The sequence below is a fragment of the Ambystoma mexicanum genome, chromosome 9 (assembly GCF_040938575.1).
Source record: "Ambystoma mexicanum isolate Mex_15411 chromosome 9, UKY_AmexF1_1, whole genome shotgun sequence".
Classification (NCBI taxonomy): Eukaryota; Metazoa; Chordata; class Amphibia; order Caudata; family Ambystomatidae; genus Ambystoma; species Ambystoma mexicanum.
In genome coordinates, this window is record NC_090931.1 from 449,177,536 (window position 1) to 449,202,994 (window position 25,459).

At 44.9% G+C, this 25,459-nt stretch overlaps 1 protein-coding gene across 1 annotated transcript in view; it reads left to right on the forward strand.

The window, feature by feature from the left end:
• The window catches only part of UPK3B (uroplakin 3B), a 185,165-nt gene that overhangs the window by 116,625 nt on the left and 43,081 nt on the right, over positions 1-25,459 (forward strand). The window contains exon 5 of the mRNA XM_069614955.1: positions 24,039-24,168. Within this exon, the coding sequence (XP_069471056.1) occupies positions 24,039-24,168 (130 nt within the window). The remainder of the gene's footprint in view (positions 1-24,038; positions 24,169-25,459) is intronic.

Here is a 25,459-nt window from a genome sequence, read left to right on the forward strand (position 1 = left end):
GTTTTAGACATTGCGAGAGAAAAGATTTGGGCAGAGTTCGGCAGGGAGTTTTGGGAATCTGAAAGAAAAAGTTGGCAATTGGATATTGATGCGGTTTTGGGTTCCCCTGGTTCCGGTTCTGGGCCGTCCCCCCCTTTTTTGAGGCAGTCATCAGGATGGGCTTGAACCAGGGGTTTTCGGTATTGTTGGTTCTGGGATAGAATGATGGGCGGCGACAGCTCAATCCCCACATCTACCCAGTCTATGGATGCGGTTTTGGGTTCCCCTGGTTTCCGGTTCTGGGCCGCCCCCCCTTTTTGGAGGCAGTCACGAGGGTGGATTTGAACCAGGGGTGTTCGGTAATGTTGGTTCTGGGATAGAATGATGGGCGGCGACAGCTCAATCCCCACATCTACCCAGTCTGGGTTGGAATCCCTTGGGACGCATTTTTCCTTGGGAGGAGTTCCCCCATCTCTGAAGGAGAAGATCCTTTTCCCAGGATCCTCTGAGGATCCCTCTCCCTCAAATTGGAAGACCTGTACCTCCTCCACAAAATGGGTCTGTTTGGGTCCTTTGTTTCTCCTACCTCCTCTCTGCTCCTTGGGTGGCAGACTTTCAGGGGTAGGAGATTTTGTTTCCGGTTACTGGGTTTCCAGGGGCTGTTTACAAGTGGGGAAGGAAGCTTCATCCAAGGCTTTACACCCCCCTTCCTCTTGTGCCTCCTCCCTGGGAACCAGTGGGTTATCGGGGTGCTGCCCCCGTCATTGTTCTGGAGCACCAGGTCCAGAGTTTGGGGCATTCTGTGCTGGCATGCTCATCTGAGGGTTCTATTGAGCCCTCAGCATGTGACCCAGATCACGTGCCATATTTTGGACCTGGCGCTCTAACTATGAAACCCACTCAGGTTGATAGGGGGTTCTATTTTCTTCCCTGGGCTGATCCCGGGAAGGGTAGCTATCCCTTCTCTGGTAGTACCCCGGGTTGGGAAGATTTGTGTACCCCTCCACCCTTGGCTTCCCCTTTCCCGGATTAGGTTGTCTGGCTCAGGGAATTGGGGAAAGAAGGATGGATGATTTTGGAGCTGGAAATTGGGTGGATACCTGGGAAAAAAGTTCTGCCCAGGGTTTGGTGAATTTCTGCCCTCCTGTGGGAAGTTAGGAGGGAAGTTCCCTGGGTTGGGTGCCTGATTGGATCCCCCCCTTGGGCTGGAGGAGTCCACACATATCCTAGGATGGGTCGGTTTCCCTTGTAGCGGGGACTTACATAGTCAGGGGAGCGAGGGACCCCATTTGTGGGACTACCTCCTTGACTCCCTGTCTGTGACTGGCCCGAGGGCCTTCTGGGCTGAGAATTATTTGGTGCAGGCAAGTTTTTAGGCCCCCCATCTCCAAATCTAAAATAGGGGCAACCTTTACCTCTGCCACCTTGGCAGCAGCAGGGGTGCTGGTCGATTTGGGGCTTTTCTGAGCGTTATTTCTATTTTCGATGGGCTTCTGCACCTCATAGATCCGGGTAGCCTGTTCAATGACCCAGTCTAGTGACCTTTTCTCGTGAAAATCTCTCACTAGCTGGGTCATTATGTATTTGGATAAGGCATGGAAAAACATATTTACAAACTCTTTGCTGTCCGTGCGCACCCTTCTGGTAGTCTGCGCAAAGGCACGCTTCAATTCTTGCACAAATTCTTGTGGGGCCTGATCCTCCCCACATTGCAAATTGTAGGCTGCCTTGCGAGCCTCTTGGGGATTTCTGTGAACAGAAAAATGTTTCAAGATGGCCGCCCTATATGTGGACCATCTTGAATGGTTTTGGTCCTCCAGCCCCGCAAAGAAACTGGAGTTTTCTGGGGTGAATGTCCATTTGACATACTGAATGCAGCTACTGCTGTCCTTCAAATGGAAAGTCTCCATCATTTGCTCATAAAGCTCCAAGTGTTCCCAAACATAATACTTGGCGTTCTTATGATAAGGGGTGATGACACTCCTTATTGCCTTAATCTGTTTTAAGGGGTCCTTAAGCAAGGTTCTTTTTGCCTTATTGGCCTTTGTGGTTCGGGTAACCCTGGTCCATTCATCCTCTGACTCAGAAGCACTGCTCCCAGAGGTGCCCGTCTGATCTTCCAGGTTTTCCCGGATTCTGCGAGCCTGGGAATGGCTGGCAGAATGTGGGGACCTGGTCTCCTGTGTCCTGTGACGTTCAGAGGCATCTTCGGATTCCTCCTTGTTACCAGGATTTGATGAGTACCCCCCCACTGACGTAATTGGGCAGAGGTTTTTAGGATGCCCTTAGTGGGCCTACTCTCCTGGGGTTCCCCAGTAAATTGCACTGTACTTGGGTGCCCATACCCGGATGCCCGCCCATCCATTCCTGGGTGGTACTGGTCTATGAGCCCCATACTTTTGGCTGGATAGTAATCTGCCATCCCTGTGGCCCTGTGCTCATGTGCGCCAGGGGACATGGGAGTGGCAGACTCCAGGGACTGGGAGAGGTGAAGGCCTCTGGTACTAGGGCTCTTGAGGTTATGCTCAGGTGTTTCCCTTTGCCAGTGAACCTCATCTCTATCAGCCCCTGCTCCCTGTTGCCATGCAAGAGCCTGTGCTTTCAGTTCCTCAGTGAAGGCCTTACTAGACTCTATCAGTCTCTCCTGCATGGCTACCTGTTGCTGGAGCCTATCATTGTGCTGACAGAGAGCCTCATTCTCTCTCTGTGCCTCCTGGTTGGTCCTGGAATACTGGGCCAGTATTTGCTGCAGGAGGGTTACCTCCTGAGACCCATCCCTACTGGTCTGTTCCTTTCTTGCCAGAGCATCTTCCACCCTCCTGTTGTGCTCTAACAAGTTCTGATGCTACTTTTGGAGGTCACCCAGTCCCTGGAGGGCCAGGTGATTTTCTTCAATATTTTCTTTTAATTGGCAGACTTCCTGGCCTAAGGTGTCCCTTTCCTCACTAAGAGCTTGCATCTGTGCTGCCAGGTCGTCCCTCTGCCTTTGAAAGGCACCAGCTCTCTGGCGCTCCTGATCAAACTCTGCCTGGGTATCCGGGTCTTTCAGAATCAGTTTGTTTCTCTCTGCCTTCTCCCTATCTAGGTGGCTTTGCAGGGTGACTACCTGCTCTGCGCATGTCCTATTGAAGTCCAGTTGTTGCTCCAGCTTTTTCTGGCTCTGCAGTAGGGAGTCCAAACCTTCTTGGTACTCTTTCTGCATTGCCAGGAATCTGGTATCCTGGTCTGACTTTTCCTGTTGCAGGATACCCATGTCCTCTTTTATTTTAATGATATACTGCCTACTATCATTTTCTGACTCCTGGCTCCTCTGCAGCCTCTGCTCAGAAGAGACCAGGTCAGATTGGGCCTTTTCTAATGCCATCTGTTGCCTATTTGCCAGATCTTGGCCTTCAGCACATTTTTCCTGTATGGCTCCCATATATAAATACAAATATGCCGCTATCGTAACAATCTTGTTGTGCTCATCTTTGGCCTTAGGGACCATGTATAGTTTGCTCAGGGCCACGTGTAAGGGACCCTGATCTTTTCAGCTGTCTAACCCAGTCGCATTGACCTGTTGTGTGATCGCCTGCAGACACACATTCTGGTCCTGTTCAGACCATTCACCTCTCACAAACAGTTTAAGTAAGAGGTGCTCTTTAGCTATCTTCATATATACCAATGTCGTCATTCTGGAAATTGATTTCCTTCCTGACTTACAGAAGTTTGTATTTTATTTTGCAAAACAGACTGTTTCCTTAGAGCGTTCCTTTGAGGAGTGTTTTTACAGTGTAATACAGCGTGGTGATCCAACAGGATTTATGTATCCTATCAGTTAGCACACTATATCAAGCTGCACAAGTGGTAGATCTAATCCAGATGTCCCGGCTTGAGCCCCCACTCTGTTTAGCGACTTTAATTCAGCACTCCAACTGAGTCAATGCCGAGTCTGGGATGCCCAAGGGAAGCCCTTAATTATATCTTTTTATGACAAGTTAATGGATCTGGATGATAAACCCTTGTATAACGCCCCTCTCTTTGAATCCCCCTGACCTCACTGACCTCACTGAGCCAAGAAGTAGGTTTGTTTTGCAATTTAACAGATTTATTTGAAAATTAAACAATATATATATATATATATATATATATATATATATATATATATATATATATATATCACTTTTATAATAAATTAATATTTGATCGCACAGTTATGAATATGACAGTGATCAACAATGGATAATATTACACAGGTGTGAAAAATATAAAAGAAGATTCTTTTTCGATTATATGTGGTGGTATAAGATTAAAAAACAAATCAATGCTAAAATACCTGGGTTATATATAGACATCTCCTTATTCGTTAGGTTTTATAAAAAGTCATCTCGGTATAAAAGCCTCTGCTATTGCCAATCAGATATCAGCTGTGGAGAGAAGATATGGCAGGTTCACAATGATGCCTTGTATTCTGTTTTATCGGTCGAAAGCAATTCCACGATTGACATATGGTCTTGAGTTTTACTCTGAAGAATTGGTATCTTATCTGAAAACAGTTGAAGCACAAGTATGGCGAAGGGTCTTATGGTATCTACCGAAATGTTTGCCTATGGAACTCTTACGTTATGAGTTAGGTTTGTCCTCCTTAAAGTGTACAGTACATTGGAAAAAATTATCTTTATTACGTAAGTGCATGATGTCTGAGGATAACACACTGTATTACTTCTTGGGAGCTGACATGCTTGGGGTTTTCATTTGAGAGTTAAAAAGAGATTGTGTGAAAATTCTAAGTGATTTAGGCCTCACATTAGAAAATCTAAAAAGGAATCCTCGTAAAGTGAAAGAATTATTAAAAGCCTCAGACTGGTTGGAGAACAATGTGGTAATCTTAAACTCCTCGATATATTCACAAGCTATATCATTCTGGAAATGGAAACCTTATCCTGAGAAATACCTAGAAAAATATCCATCCAGAGCATACAGAAACCAATTCATGAGATTTCGTTTTAACGTCTTAAGCACTCATGAAATTCAGAATATAAGGTGCAGGAATGTGGCAAAGAAATCGTGCAGACACTGTGCTGGTACCAGGGTTAATGAATCATTAATGCATTTGTTGTTGGTTTGTCCTGCTTTACTGAAACAAAGAATAGAATACTTTGCAATGTTTGTCCATGACACATCGAATGTAAACAGATGTAACTTGTGGTTCGAAATGCTTCATGGTAACTCGACGGTTTTAAAAATACGTATTAATGAATTTTTGAGAATTATCTGTGAATTAACATGAACTTGATAAAGACTGTTTAAGCATTTAAATACTCAGGAAGCTTTTAAGAAACAATGAGTTGAAGTCTCAGATTATTAATAATGTCTCAGTTATCTGGTACAATTATTATGTATATTGAGAAGTACTAGGCTCTAAGTGTTTTAATAAGAATTGTCTGTTTTTAGCTGTTTAATATGAATTGCTGGTCCTGAATTGTATTAGACAAATGTGTTTTAAAAAGTGTAGTGTATTGTAATCTTTTTGTAAACTTTTCTACTATTCGATTGTATTATGAAAAGAATTCATTTTGTAAAGGTTTGTATAAACCAAAAACAATAAAGATAATAATAATAATAATATTACAATAGCACACTTTTGTAATCACTTAGGAGTTGGTATAGAAAGGATAAGGTAGCTGAGAATGCTTGTATGGTTTCAAGGAAAAACAATGATGGAAAGAATGCAGCACATAAATAACTTCCACAAGAGATGATATGATCACTTTTTCTTTTGACAATTCACTCCCCCACTATGCAATATAAAGAGATGGAAAAGAGCACACAATCTTCAGGAATACCATCAAATGCAATACCAATTCAGTTCGCCCCGCTAGCAAGCTTAGAGCACAGGGATGATTTTAAAACACAGGCAAAAATACTTTAAATGTGATTTGCAAAGAAGTGAAAATATGCTAAAAATGATTTTAATTCCCTATAGGAGATTCCGGGTAGGTGACAGCTACTTTGAATTAGTTCAGGTCAACACTAGCAATGATTCATGAGGGATTATCAGGTTGAAAACGAATTTCAGGAATGCAAAGCAAAAGACAGCTATTTTTGACAGGTGAAGAAGTTGGAGCTAGTTTTCAATTCGTGGCACTTTTTCCGAGTGCTTCGAGCAGGATTACGGAAAAACTATAAGGAATAGAAAGAAGTCGGTTCTGGGTTCATTGGAAAGCTCAGGATCTTAGCTTTAAAATGAAAGTTAAATCTCGTTCCTAGCACATGCGGTTCCATAGATACGGAAAATATTGTGGAGGTAGATTTTCAGAAATGAAATAATGATTCAGAATGGCTAGTGACACTTTCACAGGTTTGAAATCACAGAATGGACACACGATTTCTATGCAGTTCTAGGCAGGTTGAAATGGATGGGATAAGCTTATTTTAAACTAATAGATGACTATGCACAGTTCGGGCTGGGTACTCACACTATAAATTTGAAATATGCTGTCAAGATCTGGTCAGGTTGGCTGCGGTTCTCTCGCCACGGGACGGTCTCTGGCACTGGTTCTGGTCACAGCGATCTGGTCTGGGTCTGGTCTGTGGTTCTGGATCTCTGGTTCTGGTCTCCGCACTGCACAGTGGTCTGGTCTGGGTCTCTCTGGATACAGCACTGCTTTCTGGGTTCTGGCACAGGGTTCTAGCCAGAATCAAACAGCTCGTCCGGCTGTTGAATAATTTGGTTAGGTTGCTGGATTCTGAGCCCTGCTGAGAAGGATTCAGCTTTTGGACTAGGCCTCTCTGCTGCAAGTTCTGAAGTCTGGATTCTAAGTTCTTGCCTCTGGAGATTGTTTAGTCCGGCAAAATGCTTTGCAAGAAATCAGTTTCAAATGGAAAAGTGAATGTCCCTACCCGGGTCTCAATGACTCCTTTTATGTCTTTTGAAAGTGGGTGGGAAGGCTGTCTTTCTGTGCCCAACCCTCTGAGGATCCTGGTAGGTTAGAGAATCTACCGTCCTCTGATTGGGGAAGAACATAGAGTGTCATCGTGATGAGGTAGGTTTATGGGTCAGAGGATCCTCCCCTTGTCAATTTGCACACAAATCTATTTTTGATCCAAATACATATTTATCTATGTACAATGTTTCTAATATTATATGTCCAGTTAACATATTTTCTGTAGCACCAAATCATCCGATCCCTGTCTTTGTAAGATGCTGTGTCCACTTCTGAGAGCATTCTGCCCTTTTCATCCAGAACACAACCTCTAAACTTTTCCAGAATGTACACAAACGTGCGCAAGGAGTATGGACATCAGATGATAAAGCGTCTGATTTTTAACATATAGACATTTGGAGTAATATCCTATTTTCCGCTACTACTCCCCAGAACATACCACAGAGTCCTAACACCTCTTAAAATGTGCACTGAAAAATCACAAGAATAAATGATATTACTATTTAATTTTGACAATTTTGTACTATGAACTATCCATATTTTTAAAATTATGCTCTGGCCCAGATGGGTGTGGTTTAGGTTCCAAAGCACATGGGGGGATTTCTGTCTGTCCCTGCCTCTAGCTCAGGTGGCTCCCAGAAGCACTGCTCCTCCCAGTTTCTTCCAAGAGAAAGCCATTTACAACCCCCCTAATTTAACATTTGCCTGAGCCAAGGAAGGTTCATTGTTCTGTTTTCTTTTCAGTCCCAGGTGCCTCTCCTTTGATTCAATCAGAGAGGTGTGATCTCCTTTTGGTGGTGCAGCAGAAGGGAGGCCAGGCCTGGGAATGCAGTTGCTGGGCAAGTTTCCACTCCTGTCGGGGGTAGTTGTCAGGCAGAATTCAATCTCCTTAAGCCAGGCTTCAGCTAAATGTCACTTTTGTTCCCAGTTTTTCTTCATTCAAATCAAACTTACAATTTTTACACATGCAGCTAGAACACTGATTCTAAGTTCAAAACTATGACATTTAAACAGTTGCAACCTATGTGCCACTCAACAGTAGGTCTCTCATTTATTTTAAACATTTCGATTTTCGTGGCTTTAAATCCCATTTCACTTAAGCTGCTGACATCCACAGTTCAGCTAGTTTTGTTATACACATTGTTTTAGGCTCTTCATCTTTCCGGATTTTGTATGCACACAAGACTACATTCTGCCAAATGTCTGCTGGTGTTCAGTGAGATTATTGAATATCTTGCAATGTTTGGAATAGGCATCTTGAGCTTGCATTTCAGAGAAACAAAGGTGATTTCAAAGCGCTTTTTGAGCTAAAAGGCAGTGCTGTTTTTCCTTTGGCACCACGTTTTACTCATGGCGCTTCTGGCCCATCACGCTTGCACTGGTGGGTGGCAGGTCAGGCGACCATTTTGGTGTGCACAAAACTGTGCGGTTTTCCTGGATTCTGGCGCAAATGTGGGTTTTTCGGCCATCTTGGATTTTCTAAGCCCACATCACCAAATGTTGCAGCATAATAATTTGAACGTGGGTCAAGACACCTGACACCAGGCCTGTCAGCCACCCCATATCTACACACCATACCTGGCCTATCTAAAAATCTAACCTCCCTCTGTGCCAGATCCTGAAAGTTGTCAAGCAGGAGCGTAGTCTCCGCTAATAATCCTGGTGTAGGATCCCTAGCATAGTCTTCTTATCGTCCCCTCAATCTCTTTTCTACCTCGTTTAGCTCAAGCCTAATTGAGGACCCCATACTTAGATGCAACATGTACATACACCTTCAATGCCTGCCACAGCGTTGTCACAGAAGATACAGAGCCTACATTTTCAGAAAAGAACAAGTCCATATTATCCTGCATGCTAAGTGTGAAGGCAGGATCCTGGACTGCCTCCGATTTAAACCTCCACGTGGGTCATGGCCGTCCTTCAGCCAACAAGTTTAGCACACGTAATAAGGCGGAGTGATCAGAGAGAGTTCTTGGATATATTATACAGTCGACTACTGCCTGTAAAAAGGAATCAGAGAGAAACTACATATCGATGTGGGAATGCTAACGGTGCACTGAGGAATAGTAAGTGAACTCTTTTTTTCTCCTGATGTTGCACTCTCCACACATCTACCATGCCCAGCTGGCTTTAGGTCTACTTGGTCGAAAATATTTGATCTTTTCCAATTTTACCTATTCTATTGCTCGAATATGTGGGGGGAGACCCCTGCAAGCCCTCCACCTTGACCTATTCCCTTACCCCTCCCCATATATGTATTTAATTTAATTTGACTGAAAAAAACTATAAAAAAAAATGTGGTCAAATCGAAAAGGTCAAATGTTTTTCGATCAAGTATGCTAGTTCACCCAGCTGTCTTGTCAATCCGCCCTCTGTCATCAACAATCATCTGCTGATGAGTAAACTGCAAAGCGTTATGCATTAAAATCATTACACCTTGCGCCTTACTGGAATATGAGGTATAGTACCGGTGTCCCCACAAAACTCAAAGCCACCCGCTGGACAACCTGTTCTACTAGGATTGTACGACAATCTTCAGGGAATTACACACTGACAAGCCCCCTAACATTCCAGCTTAATACTTTAATCTGGCTCGTTCCATCTCGGTTCCCCTGCAATCGCAGTGTCAGCATACTCTACCCAGCTCTCCCTATCCCACAATCGCTCTGGGGCTAACCATTATCACTTCAGCACCTTTCTGATATATATTGGCTTGTTACGTAAGAGCGAAAGTTAACATCATCATAGCTCAATACATTACCATTTACCAATATTGCACTGCAACAATTGGAAAATGTCACTGTCCAGTCCATTTTCAAGTCTGCAAAGTCCCTGCAGGTGACCCCATCCTCGGGAGCAGTACTTTGGCTTAAATAAACTTGATTGCTTTCTCTGGTACTGTGAAAAATTTAATTATTTCTCGAAATAGGAAGTGTAATATGGTCAGATACAGCATAGCATACTGCATATTGCGCTCCTGGAGTAGTGGGTTCAATCCTAGAAATTGGTGATGTTCTTGTTGGCCTGCTACTGAGAAGTCAGGGAAAATATGTATTATTTGAGCTCCCAGGCATAGTTCCTGCTTGTCCCTAGCAAGCTTCAATAGTAGGTCTCTGTTGCTGTAGCTCAAGATCTTAGCTTTGGTCGGTCTGGGGTAGTCTCTTGGTTTGGGTCTCAGAGCGAACGCCCTGTATGCTCTGTCAACAGCAAAGAATGGGGATAGAGACAGATCATCCAGTAGATACGTAAGGAGTGTTTTGACAGCCTGCTCCATATTGCCAGACAGGGCATCTTCTGAGACCCCACTATTCACACGTTATTTCTGTGGGATATAGACTCTATGTCCTCGCACTTGGTTTTGATGTGCTTCATATCTTTGACTGATGTGTTCACTGTGGTCGGCAGTTCATGAACCGTGTCTTCTGTCACACCGATACGCTCTTCCTCTTCATTGATATGCTGTAGTTCCTCGGCCAGTTGCGCCCGGACTGTAGTGACATTTACAGTGATGTTGTCTAGTTTTTCATGTACAGCCGCTAACCCTTTCTGCATAGTGTCCAACATGCGCTGCATTTCCATGGGCTCGGTCACCAATTGTGATTATGGTGCTGCAGGGCCCTGCTGTTGATGGTCGCCTTCAGATCGGGGGGTTGCCTTGGCAAATCTGTCCATACTGTCAGTTTTCTTACCATCACCTGCACCCTTAGTCATGATGCGGTCAGTAAAACGGGTTATGTGCACCCGGGCCGTTATAGTAGTGGGTGCAAGTGCTTGTCCCTGTGCGACACAGTCACCCGGCTGCCTACCCCCACCTACACCCGCACGCCTCAAAGGGATTGCCTCACTCTTGCTGGCCAATCAACTGTCTATACCACCACCTGCTCAATTTCTCAAAATGTTCAGCGTTCAGTTACTAAAGACTGTGTTTACCCCTCTGTATATGGTGCAGGGGCCTATAGCCAGGTGGGCACCACGTTCCGGGCTTCTACCCCTTCTTCTTCCCCCTCCCTGCAGCTACCATGGCGTACATTATTGTAGATCAGGTACCAGTGCTCCCGTTCATTTGCTGCCTCAGTGCAAAGACATCTGACCCCTGCATTGGGCTGAGGATATTGATTTGGGGAAAAGCCCCCCCCCCACCTGGAACAGTGACTCCGGTGTAATCAAGCCATCCTTGCTGGCACCCTCTACTCTGCCGGCCGCTGTGGCACAACACTGTGCCACGCTGGAGAGATGTGCCCCTCATGGCTCTGCTCACTCAGACTCGTGCACAAACACAAACACTTGTGCAGCAGCCTGGGGAGCACAAGCCCAGTATTCACGGCCATCTCTCCTCTCTGCCGCCGGGTGACGCACCCACCTGAGGTGTTCTCCCTGCTCAGCGCGTCCTCATGCAAGGCGGCTCTCCTGCCCATGGACTCGACAGGCCTTGGAGTCCGCTGGGAGTTTTTATCGGTCATCCGGGTCTCTGGCAGACTGAAATCGCTGGTCCAGCCACCACAATGATTCCGCTCACTTTTACCAACAGACGTACAAGCTAAGCAGCCACCATGGTCAGCTGCTCCACAGTGCCGCCTAGCCCCTCCCCATTCGTGAAAAAGTTGATTATATGGGATATGATTATCTGACCATACTTACTGGAGTGAAAGGCAGCAGTAGGGACATAGAATATTACAGTCTGGTGCTGCAGTCAGAATGGTGTAGTTATATGAAAGTGTTGTCCTGAATTGTGAAGGATTTTATAATGTGGCACTGGTGTAGGAAGAAGGCACTTAGGTACGTGCCAGTCTGGTGGTGAGTCAAGAGATCAAGGCTATGTAACTGGTGCTGGGTGATCGAGGACTTGGGATTTGACAGTCTGGTGCTGTGGGGGTGTGGGTTTTAGCATGTAACAGACTAATGCTCAGGAAGTAGGGACGTGGACATGTGATATTCTAGTTCTAGTGGCTCAAGGGCCTTAGGTATATGAACATTTGTTGTTGGTTCTGTAGTGACTTGTGTGCTGGGTTGATTGGCACTGGAGGTGAAAGAGTCTTTGTTATGGGACATTATGATGCACTTTAAAATGTACCAGGGTAAACTGAGATAATAATATCTTGAATATAGGCTACTTGTACTGAGGAACAATGGATGTGTACATGCAGCAGTAAGGTTAAAAGTGCCTTTGCTGGTTCTCTCAGATATTTTGGGATTTTTGAGCATGATATGATATGATTTGATATAGCATATATAATTCGCCTATACACAAGTGTGTCAAGGCGCGAGGAGGCAAGGGAGGGGAACAAAGGGAGGACGGAAAACGATCCTACTAGGCCAGGTGTCAATCAGATCGCGCAAGTGCGTGGGAAGGGGGCAGGGACAGTGCAGTACATGGGAAAAGATGATAACAATAAATAAGTAAACGGGCAGCATGTTGCAAGTGCATGGGTAAGTGCGGGCATCAGGAGTCAAGGGCTGTTAGGGGGACTGTAGGGATACAGAAACAGTCACCAAGTGCAGGGGTTGCCAGGTGGGCAGTGCAGGTAGGTGATGCTGGCGGGGAAAGGACCTGGGACAGAGATCCGAGGGTGCCCAGGTAGCCTGGGCAGTTCCGGTTACAGCTAGGAAGTCAGCAGAGGAGAGGAGGAGAAAAAGCAGAAGCAAAGAGAAGGTTTTGAGGTGCTTCCGGAACCAGAGATGGTTCTCCTCAAGTTTAAGGGAGGCAGGGAGTCTGTTCCAGAGGGAGGCGCCAGCCGAAGAAAGAGATCTACTACCAACTGATTGCTTGGAGAAGCGCCTGACCCTGAGGGAGTTGGAGGTGGATGAGCGAAGAGCTTGAGTAGGAAGATATTTAGGCAGAGAGAGTTGAAGGTATTGAGGCCTCAGGCCCCAGAAGGCCTTGTGAATTATGCAGAGGGTTTGAACTTAATCCTCGCAGCCACTGGGAGCCAGTGCAGAGATTTCAGTCATGGAGAGATATTATCCCTGGTCTTGAGGCCAAGGACAAGTCTCGCAGTCCTGTTCTGGATAGGATGCAGAGGGCGGAGAGTAGAAGAAGGCAGATTTAGATTTAGACTGTTATAATAATCCAGTCTAGAGAGAACCAGGGCTCTGGAGACATTGAGCTCCAGAGAGGAAAGGAAGAATACCTCTGAGGAGGTGCAGCTGGTAGTGTGACTTCTTAGAGACGTCAGAGATGTAGAGAAAAAGATAGCGGAGAGGAAAACCCAAGTTGGACCTGGGAGGTTCGGTCGGAGAGGAAGAAGTCAGCCACGTCAGAGCCTGACCAGTGATACCCAGGTTATCACGGATACGGTTGAGCAGGATGGCATGGTTGACAGTGTCAAAGGCAGAAGAGAGATCAAGCAAGATGAGGACGCAAGGGGTGTTAGAGTCAAGGTTGGAGAGCAGGTCTTCACGGATGTTCAGGAGGGCAGTTTTTGTTCTTCTGGCAGCTCTGAAGCCAGACTGATGGTCATGAAGGCAACCAACAGATTCAGTGTGGAGATTAAGCTGGGAGATGGCCAGTTTCTCCAGGAGCTTGCCCAGGAAGGGAGTGATGAAGATTGGGCGATAGTTAGCCGGACAGGAGGGGTCGGCAGAGGGTTTCTTAAGAAAGGGTGCACAAGGGAGTGCTTCAGGGGGGATAGGAAGACTCCAGTGGTGAACGAGTGATTGCAGAGATCAGCCAGGGCAAGAGCCAGGAAGTCAATGTGGTCCTTGATAGTTTTGGAGGAACGTGCCTCGAAACACTTGTGTATAGGCGCATTATGAATGCCATATCATATCATATCATAACAGGGGTGAACCTGTTTCGACGAGACTTTCATAGATCAGACTTGTCTAGAAACCTTGTCAGCGGAGAACAGGGGAAAGGCAGAGAAGGAGGGAGGAGAGGTGGCTGCAGAGGGGCCAGAGAAAGAGCAAGGTGAGGGAGGGGATAGGAGAGTGTGAGGACAGGATGTCCTTAGTTTTAGAGATGAAGTGAGAAGCTAGTAGCATCCAGAAGGCCTGGGAAGGGACAGGAGAGGTAGAGACTGCGGCAGGATTGACCAGTTCCTTGCAGATTATAAAGAGTTCAGCCGAGTTGTTAGATGCCGCAGAGACGCAGGCTTCGATATGAGCTCTCTTCTAGGTTAGGACGGAGAGCTGATATTGCCTTTGGAGCAGTCGACAGGCCAGTTTGCCAGAGGATGTACATGAAGCACGCCATTTCCTCTCGGCCACCCTGCACTTCCATTTTAGGGTGACGAGGTCTGAGTCGTACCAGGAGTTGCACTTGGCTTTGGGCTTCAGGCGGATTCTCATGACAGGGGGAAGGATATCAAGAGTATCGGATATAGAAGAGTGCAGTGTGGAGAGGGCTGTGTCAGGGTGAGAGTTAGCCGAAGGGAGGGGTGAGAAGGTGGCGGCGAAGGCCTCAGCTGACACGTGCTTCATGGGTCGGATGACCGAGAAGGTGGGTGACAGTAATCGAAGTGGCTTGGCCTGAGGGGTAGGGAGGGTGAGGTGAGAAGAGAGGAGACAGTGATCACTCCAGGAGAGAGGAGTGGAGAGAGGAACAGAGAGGGGAAGGTCTGAGGAGATCAGAACATCATGAGTGTGCCCTGCAGAGTGATTCGGGCCAGAGGGGAGAATAGTGAGTGAGAGAGATTCACAGAGGCCGCAAAAGAGTACAGAGGAAGGAGAGGAGGCATCCAAGTAGATGTTGAAGTCTCCAAGAAGGAGGAGTTGAGTGATTGAAGCCAGGAGTGAGGAGCAGAGGTCCACCCACTCAGAAAGGAAGGAGGAGATATGACCAGGTGGCCGATAGATAGTATCCACAGTAAGGGAATGGCTAGGGGAGAGAGAGAGAATGCAGACGAGACATTCAAAAGTGGAGTAGGCCTGCGTAGGAGTGACAGAGGCAGGAATCCACTTGGGGAAGATCAGGGTGACACCCCCACCAGGGTGGTTGGAACTGGGCGCAGAGAGGATCTTGTAGCCATCAGGTAGGAGTGTATTAAAGCTAGTGACAGAGCTGGCCGTGAACCATGTTTCGGTGAGACCGAGGACATCGAGGTCAAGTTCTTCCAGAAGGCGGCAGATATCAGCGGAGTGTTTGACAGCAGAGCAAGAGTTTAGAGTGGCAATATGGAGAAGGTTGCCACCCTTGAAGGACTTCCAGGGAGGGGTACAGATCAGAGGTACACCCTGAGGAGGTGTAGAAGGAGCCCGAGAGGGGCAGAGAGGGAAGGGGAAGGCAAGGTAGCCAAGGAGGAGGTAGAAGGGGGAGGCAAGGTGGTCACAGAAAGGGGAGAGGGGATAGCAGGAGAAGAAAGGAAGCTGATGAGGCACGAGAAGCGTCTATCAAAAAGGGGAGGGTTGGGCTGAGGGCCTTGGACCAAGACGGTCCCATTAGAGTAAACATTAATGATGACCTTAGAGGAAAGGAGGGTGTCCCGACCGTTGCCACCATTAATGGGAGAAGAGGAGAAAGGAGAGAGCATCGAGACCATATGAAGGGTCCATAGGTCTGGCGAAGGCACGATAAAGAGGATGTTGGTGAGAGTTTCCTTGTAGGAGGCGCTGGTGTAGGTGTCAGCAATAGGGAGGCCTCGGTTGGAGACCAGGATGTCCTTTTTAAACTTCTTCCTACCAGATTTAGTGAGGAGAGCAGGATAAACAATAGAGAAGCAGTTAGAAAAGATAGGAGAGACAGAGAGCACCATAGAGTAGGTGGGAGAGGAAGGGGGTGGAAGGGCGAGGGGCGACACTAGCGAAGGACTCTAGGGTAGGCAGACAAGTGTCACAGGAACAGGAACTGAATAAGAAAGCAGGTGTGGCTGTATTAGCTTGTGAAATGGATTTGGAGCACCCATATACCTTTTAGGCACGATGTACGAGAGATTCTTAAAATGCATCTCTTTATCTCAGAAATTAATCACCATGTATTGAGTGTATTATAATTTCCAGGATTTTGTGCATCTAAATTAGTCAAAGTACACCTGTTCATACCAAAAAAGGCTTGGTACATTTCTTTACTGGGCCCTTTCAAATCCAGCTAACAAGGTAAATGTAGATGTAAATTGTGACTTAACAGTAAAGTTTTCAATTGAGCTTTGTGAGTGTGCTTAAAACAAATGTGAGGTATCTGCTCCAAAGAATTTTGAGGATTTCATGTAAATGGAAGAACTGCAGACGGAGGGATTAAGTGATCCATGCAGTACATACCATACCATAACAGTATAGTACATAACAGAATGTCTCCTGAGGAGCGTGGGATAGCCCAAGCCTTTTGATTTTGAATTATTACAATAATATAGGCAATTATTTTCTAAAAGAGATGTCTACTAATAAGACCTCTTTTCATAATGCTCCATGCCATAATTAGGGCACATAAGTATGTAGCACTCATGTGGCTTTTGCTTTGCTGGGAAAGTCTCCTGACTCCCCCAGCACCAGCGCTGCTGTGGCAGCAGAGCAGGTTCAATAGCCATATGTGCATTCCTGACAGCTGCTGGAGCACCCATTTACAACAGGCAGAGGTAGCATTTTAATCACCTGCTCCTCTGATTCAAAACATAATAATTGTGTATCTTAGCCAACCGGGTAGCACACTACTTTGTAAAAATAAGATATGCCTGGCTATGGCATGGTGACTACTGGGGACACACAATTATACAGCCACTGCATTTGGATATCACAGAAACCCTGCGGGTTGATGCCCAGGAAGCTATCTCTTTCATCACCATAACAAGGGCAACACCTCGCTCCCAGGACACAGGAACCCGTCCTTGAGAATCAGCACATCTAAGATAGATCCAAAATGTTTTCAAAGACTATGTACCTGTATAAACGTTCTGGCCAAACGTTAAGTGCTGTAAACATTAATCAAACCCTGACCAATACCTAAAGGGAGTTAAAAATAAGCCCAAGTTTCAAAAACAGACTTTTGAGAGAGCAAACCATTCAAGACAGGTAAAATAGGACCCATGATAGAAGAAACAGTCCTGGGCAGGCAATGACATATGCCTATAAATGAATGTGGAACATACCAGTCAGAAGAGAATGCTGCAAGGAAGCAGACATGCTTTCATCTTCTTGCTGGAGGCATGGAAAGAACATTACCTGGGAAGAGGTTGTACATTTGATAATTGCTGCATAACAGTTACTCTGGAAAGAGTATGCCAGAGGTTGAGCTAGAAGATCTGGAGATGTGTTGAAGAGAAGGTCAATGGCCTGGTTCTATCCCTAGAATTTGGGACCAGAGGCAAGGCCTGAAGGTTAAACACTTTCTTGGAAAACCTGAGAAAGGAACACCTGGCAGGAGGGTGAACATATTGTTTGTCTATAAAAGATCCTGGATGAGGGGGGAGAAATACCCATTTCTGTCAAGAATATTATGTGGGTGAATACAAGGTCATTGAGAGACCGGCGAGAGACTGGAGAGAACCCAATGTAGTGGTGAAACCTGAGAGAAGCCTGAAAGACACAAAGGTTGTGGTGAGATCTCGGAAATCCTGAGAGAAACTAAAGTCCAGGTGAAACCTGTGAGAAACCTGAGAGAAACAAAGGTCATGAAGAGAGCTGACAGCAACATGTGGAGAAACCAAGGCTGTGGTGAGGCCAACAATAAATCAGGGATGTGGTGAGACCTGAGAGAGACCTCAGAGAAGTCTGGAAGGATCCAAGGTCATGGAGAGACCCGGGTGAACCCTGAGATCTAGGACGAGCCTAGAGGTTATTGAAAGTCTTAAGATAACTGAGAAAATCAAATCCAAGGTCATGGGGAAACCTGGGAGAAACCAAAGTTTATGAAGAAAGTCAATTTGTTGATTCTGACATGGAAGACCTGAGAGAATTGGCCTAAAGACGTGTGAGAGGTTAGCAATGAGAGGTGGACACAAAGTTGCAATGTTCTCAACATTAGCCATATTTATGAAAGAAATTGGTTTGGAAAAAAGGTCTATCTTGCCCTAAACAAATGGAAATGTTCCTACATATGAAACTAAAAGTAAAGCAAGTTGACCTTGTGTCCAAAATCCATCTGATACAATATAATGTCTGTTGACATTTCAACGAAGTTGTGCAGAACCATACATATATACATTTTCTGCAAAACAATCCTTGTCACCATTGTTTAGCTACCCTTTCCCTGAACTGTTTCAGGAAAAGGCATTTGAAATCCTCTTTTTCACCAAAGTTCCATTAAAGGTGATGACAAATGTCTCTTACCTGGGCATTCTTCTTAAGATGACAAAGCCAGTGTTCTTTCTACAATACAGGTTAAAATATATTGAAAGACAGTGTCTTATAGTCTTTAGGATTGCCAAGCAAAATGTTACATTTTAACAAAGGCTTGATATATTAGATGTCCGTCAAGACTGTTTGGAATCTAACAAGAAATAGTCTAGTAGTTTTTGAGGATGGCAAAGCAATATGTTCACTTTCAACAGAAGACTTAATATAAGAAAGCTTTTTTTCAACAAAGCATTGGATATCCTGGTGTACTCCCCTTTTAGGAACTCCTCTACTAAAATATTCAATTTCAACAAAGACTTATTAGATCAAAAACTACTTTTCAACACAGCATTGATTTTCCCGGTATACTGCCCTGCCAGAAATCTCCCCCTTTTGGCTCACCTAGATCCCCTGGTGTACTATCCTGCAAGGTAACTTCACTAACAGGAATCTCTTTGAACTACCTCACTTCCCACTTACTTCATCATACTATCACCAGGCTTGATGGGTCATGATGCAAAACAGAGCTAGAATTAAATTTATTTTCCTGGTTCACAAATCTACCCACGGTAAGGCGCCACTGTATCTATCTTCCTCTATCCAGCTGTATAAGCCTTCTCGTAATCTCCGCTCTGCCTCTTTGACTAACCCTGTGGGTCCTCGCCCTCCCTGTGCTTCCTCTCGCTTCTGCTCTTTCTCTCTTCTTGCTCCACTTGCATGGAATTCTCTTCTCCCGGACATCAGATAAACAGTCCACACAGATTTCTTCCAAACCAAACTAAAAGCCTCCACTCTGGTACAACATCATGGCCATGTTCTGAGCACAGCTGACCGTACTGCCTACTTTCTCTTAAAAATGTCCAATGTCGATTGTCCTTAATCTAAGTATGTCCACTTATGTATTGTCCCTGGTGACTGTTTCATTTAGTCCCCTACACAACCTGGTCATAATGTCCCTCAAACTCACTCCATTGTAAGAAGCTCACTGCTTCCCATTAAATCTGATTTCTTATCTATTGTATGTTCTTTTGTGATCAAAAGAGCATTGTTCATCCTCTATATAAACAAATAAATAAGGTATCTCTTTCCAAGAAGATTCAACTGTATACTCTGGATATCCTGGTTTACTCCCCTGCCAAGAAAATTACCAATTTGGCTCACACAGACTCTCCTGGCAGGTATTAGTTTCCAAAAAGGTTCAGTACCTGATGCACTTATCAGGTCTCTCTGCAACATTCATATTTCTCTTAAATATCACAAAATTGTACTTCCTCAGTGGCATAACTTTTTTGACTTCAATTAGTACTTGCACCAAATTTGCCCATACTGACTTCCCCTATATGAGGATTTGTTCAAGCTCTTTCTCTCAACTTTTCTTACAAGGTATCTTAGTTCTTGGCAATGCTTGTTCCACATTTCCCCCAACTGATATCTCATGTCAGGAGAATTGTAGAACTTTTGCCTCTTACAACGGGCCTCATCACAAGTTTGACGGTATCCCGGCGGTAAATCTGCTGGAATACCACCCAGTGCAGTTACCGTTATCACCACTTGGTCAGATCACAAGTGGCGGTAGTGGTGTAAGTCCTCATTTATTTTGAGTAGGAATTAATGGGGCATTTTCGTTGTAATTACTGCAGCGGTAATTGTGCCACAGTAATTGTGCCGAAAATGGGCACAAATCTGTGTATTTATATCCAGCTCAGAGCGGTAATGCAGCAGTAACGCCACCACCACCGCATTTTTACCACACTACCCAACTTTTGATGAGGCCCAATGTCTTTTGATTTACGGCAATGCTGGTTTCAGGTTTCCCCCACATGACATCGCTTATTAGGAGAATTGCACCATATTTTCCCTCTTCTGTAATGTCTTTTGGTTTATGGCAATGCTGGTTCCAGGTTTCTCTTAACTGACATCTCTTATCAGTGAAATTGTACCATATTTGCCCTCTTGTTCTATCTGTAAATCTATTTGGTTGGTATTCAAAACGTTCACTTAATTGTCCATGTGCCTGTCGGAACGCCCCAGGGTCAACACTATCAAAGGGCCAACTCATCGTTATCTCCTGGCATCTCTGACTCGTGGTCGCTGTAGCGCAGAGCCCAGCATCGGGTATGACATCCACAGTTTGTCAAACCCCCTTTCAGGTACTTTGCCAGCTTCGTGGTTCCTCACCGATATGGTTGTTGGTTTCTTGTTTGACAGCTTTGTGTCTGCAGATGACGGTTCCTTTGCTGCACTTCCCTGGAGCCCATCAGTCTCTATTGGGTCTGCTGTCACTCCAGTATGTCATGTTGACAAGTGGCTGCCAGGAAGCACCTCTCCTTCAGCCAGATTAATTCCTGCACATTTTCCTCTCTCTGCAGCTCTGCTTCCTGCTCCGCATACTCTGCAGCCCGATCCGACTTCTGTTTCACCTTCTATCACCTGCAAGTGATTTTGGGATTTAAATGGCCTGCATAATGTATTGAATGAATAACAACTAGACCGCACGTTACACTTGGTATTGCTGTTGTTACTCATTGACTTTACTCCTCTTTTTTGTCCCAGCACTAAAAGCTTTCTGGGACTTGAAGTCCAAAGTATTTTCATAGTGATTCAAGTTCTTTTGTTGAACACTTTTGTCCACATAACAATCATTGTGAACATCAGATGTCAAAGGAATTGTAGAGAGGTTATTTGCATTTACGGTTTCTTCTTCACAATCAAAGAAAGAATACTGTATCTCCCCTGTTGGAGCCATCGTACCTCCCTGACAGCCAACTCCTGCCATGAGATCCACCCTGAGAATACCACCCACAGGGTCAGGATCAGATAGTGACTGCCTTCCCCTGGCCACATGGGAGGAGACTTTAGGCTGGAGATCAGTGATGGCTCTGCAGGATTCATCACAGAAGCCTGAGAGAACTTAAGTCCATGGAGTGACCTAAACAAGTTGATGTGTGAAAGGAACTAGAAGCCATGGGGGTGCCTATCAAAGTTGTGTTGACTAGGAATCCTGCAGAAGGCAGAACAGTGAGTATTCCAAGACTGGACTGCCCATGAAAGCATGTAATGTATGTTTTGTTTATAGAATAGGGACGGATTTTAAACGATAGCTGATGTACACTTTTGTTGCACAAATTTGAGAACTCTTTGTTGATTGCTTAGAATTTGCCTGGAGGCTAAAATACATATGAAGCATAGGTTTTGAACTTTCTATTGGCCAAAGTTTGAACTTTGGTTGTTAGAAAAGTGCATCCCTGGAGGGACAGACACTTATAAGAATATGTCCAAGACGTTTTATGCTAAAATTCTTTCATCACCCTGAGGGGCTGGGAACACACAGAGAACCATAGTTTTAGTTATCCAGTCATTGCCACTGGTTTATTAAGGATTTTCCTATTCTTTTTAGAACAGTCCTCTTCTACCTGTAGCCATTCATACAAACTAAACCTATCTTGTAAACTCTTCAGTAAAAACAATAAAACTCCCCATGGTCAACATTTTTCGGCATTGCCACATGACCCAAATCAGATTACAAGCTTGGGTAAGTGGGTGAATGCAGTTGCTTTTAAAAAAACCTTACTGATGGAAATAAGTTGCTATATCACTAGGCCCACCGAGCAAACTGCTTTATATCTGTCTTCCTTCTTGTATTATTTGTGTACTTTTTGGTAATTAATGTTATTTCAGTTATAATTAACTTGGCTAAAATCATATTATTTAATTGAATATTTCTACAAATCTCATTGACCCTGTTTGCACTTTTAGATTGGCTACTCATTGACGAACAGCTGTGTTTTGAGGCCATATTGACTTTAGGTTACATAGGGATTAAATGGGTTGTCAGTAATTTTAGGGGCACTTTGTATTTCAATTGCACTGACAGTCCCGGGCCAGTACAGGTCTCCTGTAGTATTACAGTGGCGGCAGGCTCAGAAGGCTGTGTAACGATTGGTGAGGGCAGGAGAGACATGGGAATGTGACAGTCTTTTCGTAGAAGAGGACACGCCTAATACATTCACAGTCTGGTGTGAGTGTCAGCCAAGACTTGAGTTTGAAATAGTCTGATGGCTAGTAACCCAAAGGACTGTGGTATGGGACCGTCTGATGGTATACGACGATCTGGTACAATCAATGCACAGCCGTGTATGTGGGAAACTGTTGAGGAATGTGGAGAATAAAAGAGAAGTATGCGGTCAGAAGAGGATGAAAGCTAAGGTCAACAAGATACCAAATGCCACCAGAGTGTTGGTTGGGTACATAGAGCATAATTAAGCTGACACAGTCCTCCTGCAAGAGTGAAGCAGATGTTATCTCAATTACTTTACTCTTCCCATTCTGCCTTTCTTTTGATTCGTATTCCTTTCATGTTCTTCTCCTCTTCCTAGTCCTCTTCGTCTTTCCCTCTCTTCTTTTTCTCTCTTCGCCTCCTAAACGCTCTGCTTCTAAGCTCTTCATTTGCACATATACCCTCCTCAAATACTGTAATCTCCTCTTCTCCCTGCTGATTGCCTCCTGGGCGTTCCTCTTCTTTTTACGCTTTCTCCCTTCGTGCCATCCTCGCTGACTTTTCCTCGTAAGTGACTCTTGACCTATCTTCTTCTCTTTCAATAGTATCCCTCCTCCCATTGAACATTTATTTGCATACTGTCACAATAAACACCCCTTCTCTTTTCACCTTTTTAAATACCTATTCCAAATATGTCCTCCTCATATCCTCTAAGTATATTGTCTCCAACCTGGCCTAGAGCAGTGCAGGCACGCACTGATACGTATCATGTCACTTGATGGTGGAAAAAGCTTTACATGGATTGCCCACGTGAAAGAGATATTAACCAACGTGAATGTGAGCAAGTTCTGGGAAAACCCACAGAGCCTCTGTGCTTAAAGCTTGAGTAGGCGCTCAAGCGACTTTCTAAGCAGTGAGCATGGGACCTTCTCTTGCTTGATGCCTCTAGACTAAAGTTGGGGTTTGTGTATCTGGAACACGGCCAGGAGGTTGGCTTTAAAGCATATCTGGATTTAATCATGCCCGCCTATGAGAGATCGTTGTACGCACGGTTTAGGCTGGGTATTGTGGCCATTGCTGTTTTTACAAGTGCATGGAAAGGCTCTAATTCCGATAAGTGCCCAATGCGTGGAGCTGCTAATGAGACAGTCTCACATTTCCTTTTTCTTTGTGGGTGGGCCCTGTGGTTAAGACGTCTGTTCTTGAGACCTATTCTGCTGGAGGCATTTATTTATTCGCTTATACCCGCATTGCTACTTCTAACTCATGGTTCCCTTCCCTAGTGTTTGCTGCTCTTCGTTACATGCATAGAGCTTGGCTGCTGAGGAGGAGGGCACTGATAACGTGATAATGCCATTTGCCAATGTTGTTATATTGTGCCGAAATTAATAGTGTTTTAGGCTGCGAGCATAGCTCTGCTAGAATGACAGTGATTCTTTTAAAAACGCTTTTTAGACTTAGAATGTGTTCTCCTCTGTGGATGAGGGTGATGATGGTTTATGCAATATTTGCACTTGCACCTTATGATTACGACTTCAAATGTTTCTTAACATAGAACTTGATGTAATAACTAGAGATAAGAATGCATTCTTCTTTTAATGCTTGTTTGTGTAGGTTTTTATTATATCAACACCATGCATTTTGTGATGTGTTCGAGCCTGATGACTTTTTGCCGAATAAAGGTTCTTCCAAGCATTGCTCTTGTAGGAGCGATCCCCCCTCGATTTTGCACCCCTCTTTTATTCTGCTATTCCATTCACATTAGCTTCACCACTTTCCTCTATCTATATGTGTTTCCCTACCTCTTCCTCTAGCCTCAACTGTACCATTATCTTCTGTACTTCTCTCCCTCTGCTCCTTTGTCCTTCCTTCCTGGCTTGCTCTCCTCATACACACAATGAATGTTGTTCTGTATTTGTTCTCTTTCCTCTTAGTGAAACCATCTTCTGGCATTGACACCTGGCCTGGCAGACGCAGTGGAGGAATGATCGTCATCACCACCATCCTCTCTGTGTTTCTGGCCATCCTGCTCGCCTGTCTAATGGCTGCTTTTGCATTTGGATGGTAAGTTGAGCACCTTCAATCATCAGGATTGTGGATGGATTAGCCTACAATTGTGGAAGGTATCAGTGACATTCCAGGCACAGTGAACAGTAGGTATCGGGAACACCAGCAGGTATGTCAGTATCAGTGTTTCCGACGTAAGTAGTGTGTGTGGTCTTTATACCTCGATGGCGCCCGAGAATGCTTAGGACGGGAAGAATCAATACAATTACTTGAGTCCGCATTCTGAGTTAGGCTGTATTTCTCTGGAAATACTGGCAAACTCGGTCAATGTTACCTGTCCCGGTGGACTTACTCTGATATTTCAAGTGGCTGCATGGCATGGTGTTAATCCACATTTTTGGAGTTCATCGTACTCCATTGGGGATTTGGTGGATTTACTGTGGACAGTAATTCTGCCTATGGTAAATCTACCAATTTTTGGCACTCAAGTCGAGGATTTACCAGCAGTTTCTTAATGGAGGTAAACCCCCTGCTTCAATGTCAAACTTGTTATGTTATATTCTATTTGTATAGTGCCAAAGCCCGTAGGCACCAAGGCGCTGACATAAACACAGAACAAGTGAAGCATAACAGGACAATAACAAGAAAAACTACCTGGAATTTTACTCAAACAAAAGAGTTTTTAGACATTTCTTGAAAATAAGGTGTCATTTCTCCAAACGTATCTCGGTTGTAAGATCATTCCATGCTTGCGCAACCAATACTGAGATTGATCTACCATTTCCTCTCGCTCTTTAAAAGCGAGGAACTGTGAGCTGTTGAGCATTCCTAGACCGCAAAGTTTGGTGGGGCTTTTAATGTTAGTCTCTTCCTCAGATAATCCGTAGCATCTCTAAACAGTCATTTGTGCCCCAAGGGCAGCATTTTGAATCAGACCCCTGCCGCCACTGGAAGCCAGTGAAGCTATTTCTGAGCTTTTGATACTGGCTCTCTCTTGGGGATGTTGCAGACTATTCTAACATCATCGTTCCAAATCTTCTGCAACAGCCCCAAGCATTCCTTGCTGGCCCCTCCCAAAAGGGAGTTGCAGTAATCAAGCCTCGGCATAGTGATGGCCCAGACCCTTATCTCACAATTTTTAAGACAGACCAATGAGCTAATCTGCCTCAAGACCTTCAGGTAGTAATATGAGTTATTTGCCACTTAGTTTATGTGGGCGTCTGCATTCAGGGATGCTTCCATGTAGATACCTAACGTTTTCACCTTATATACAACTGGAATTTGGCATCCTTCAATTACAAACCGTTCATAAGCATGACTCAAATTCGCCCTTGCTTGCTTAGAACCA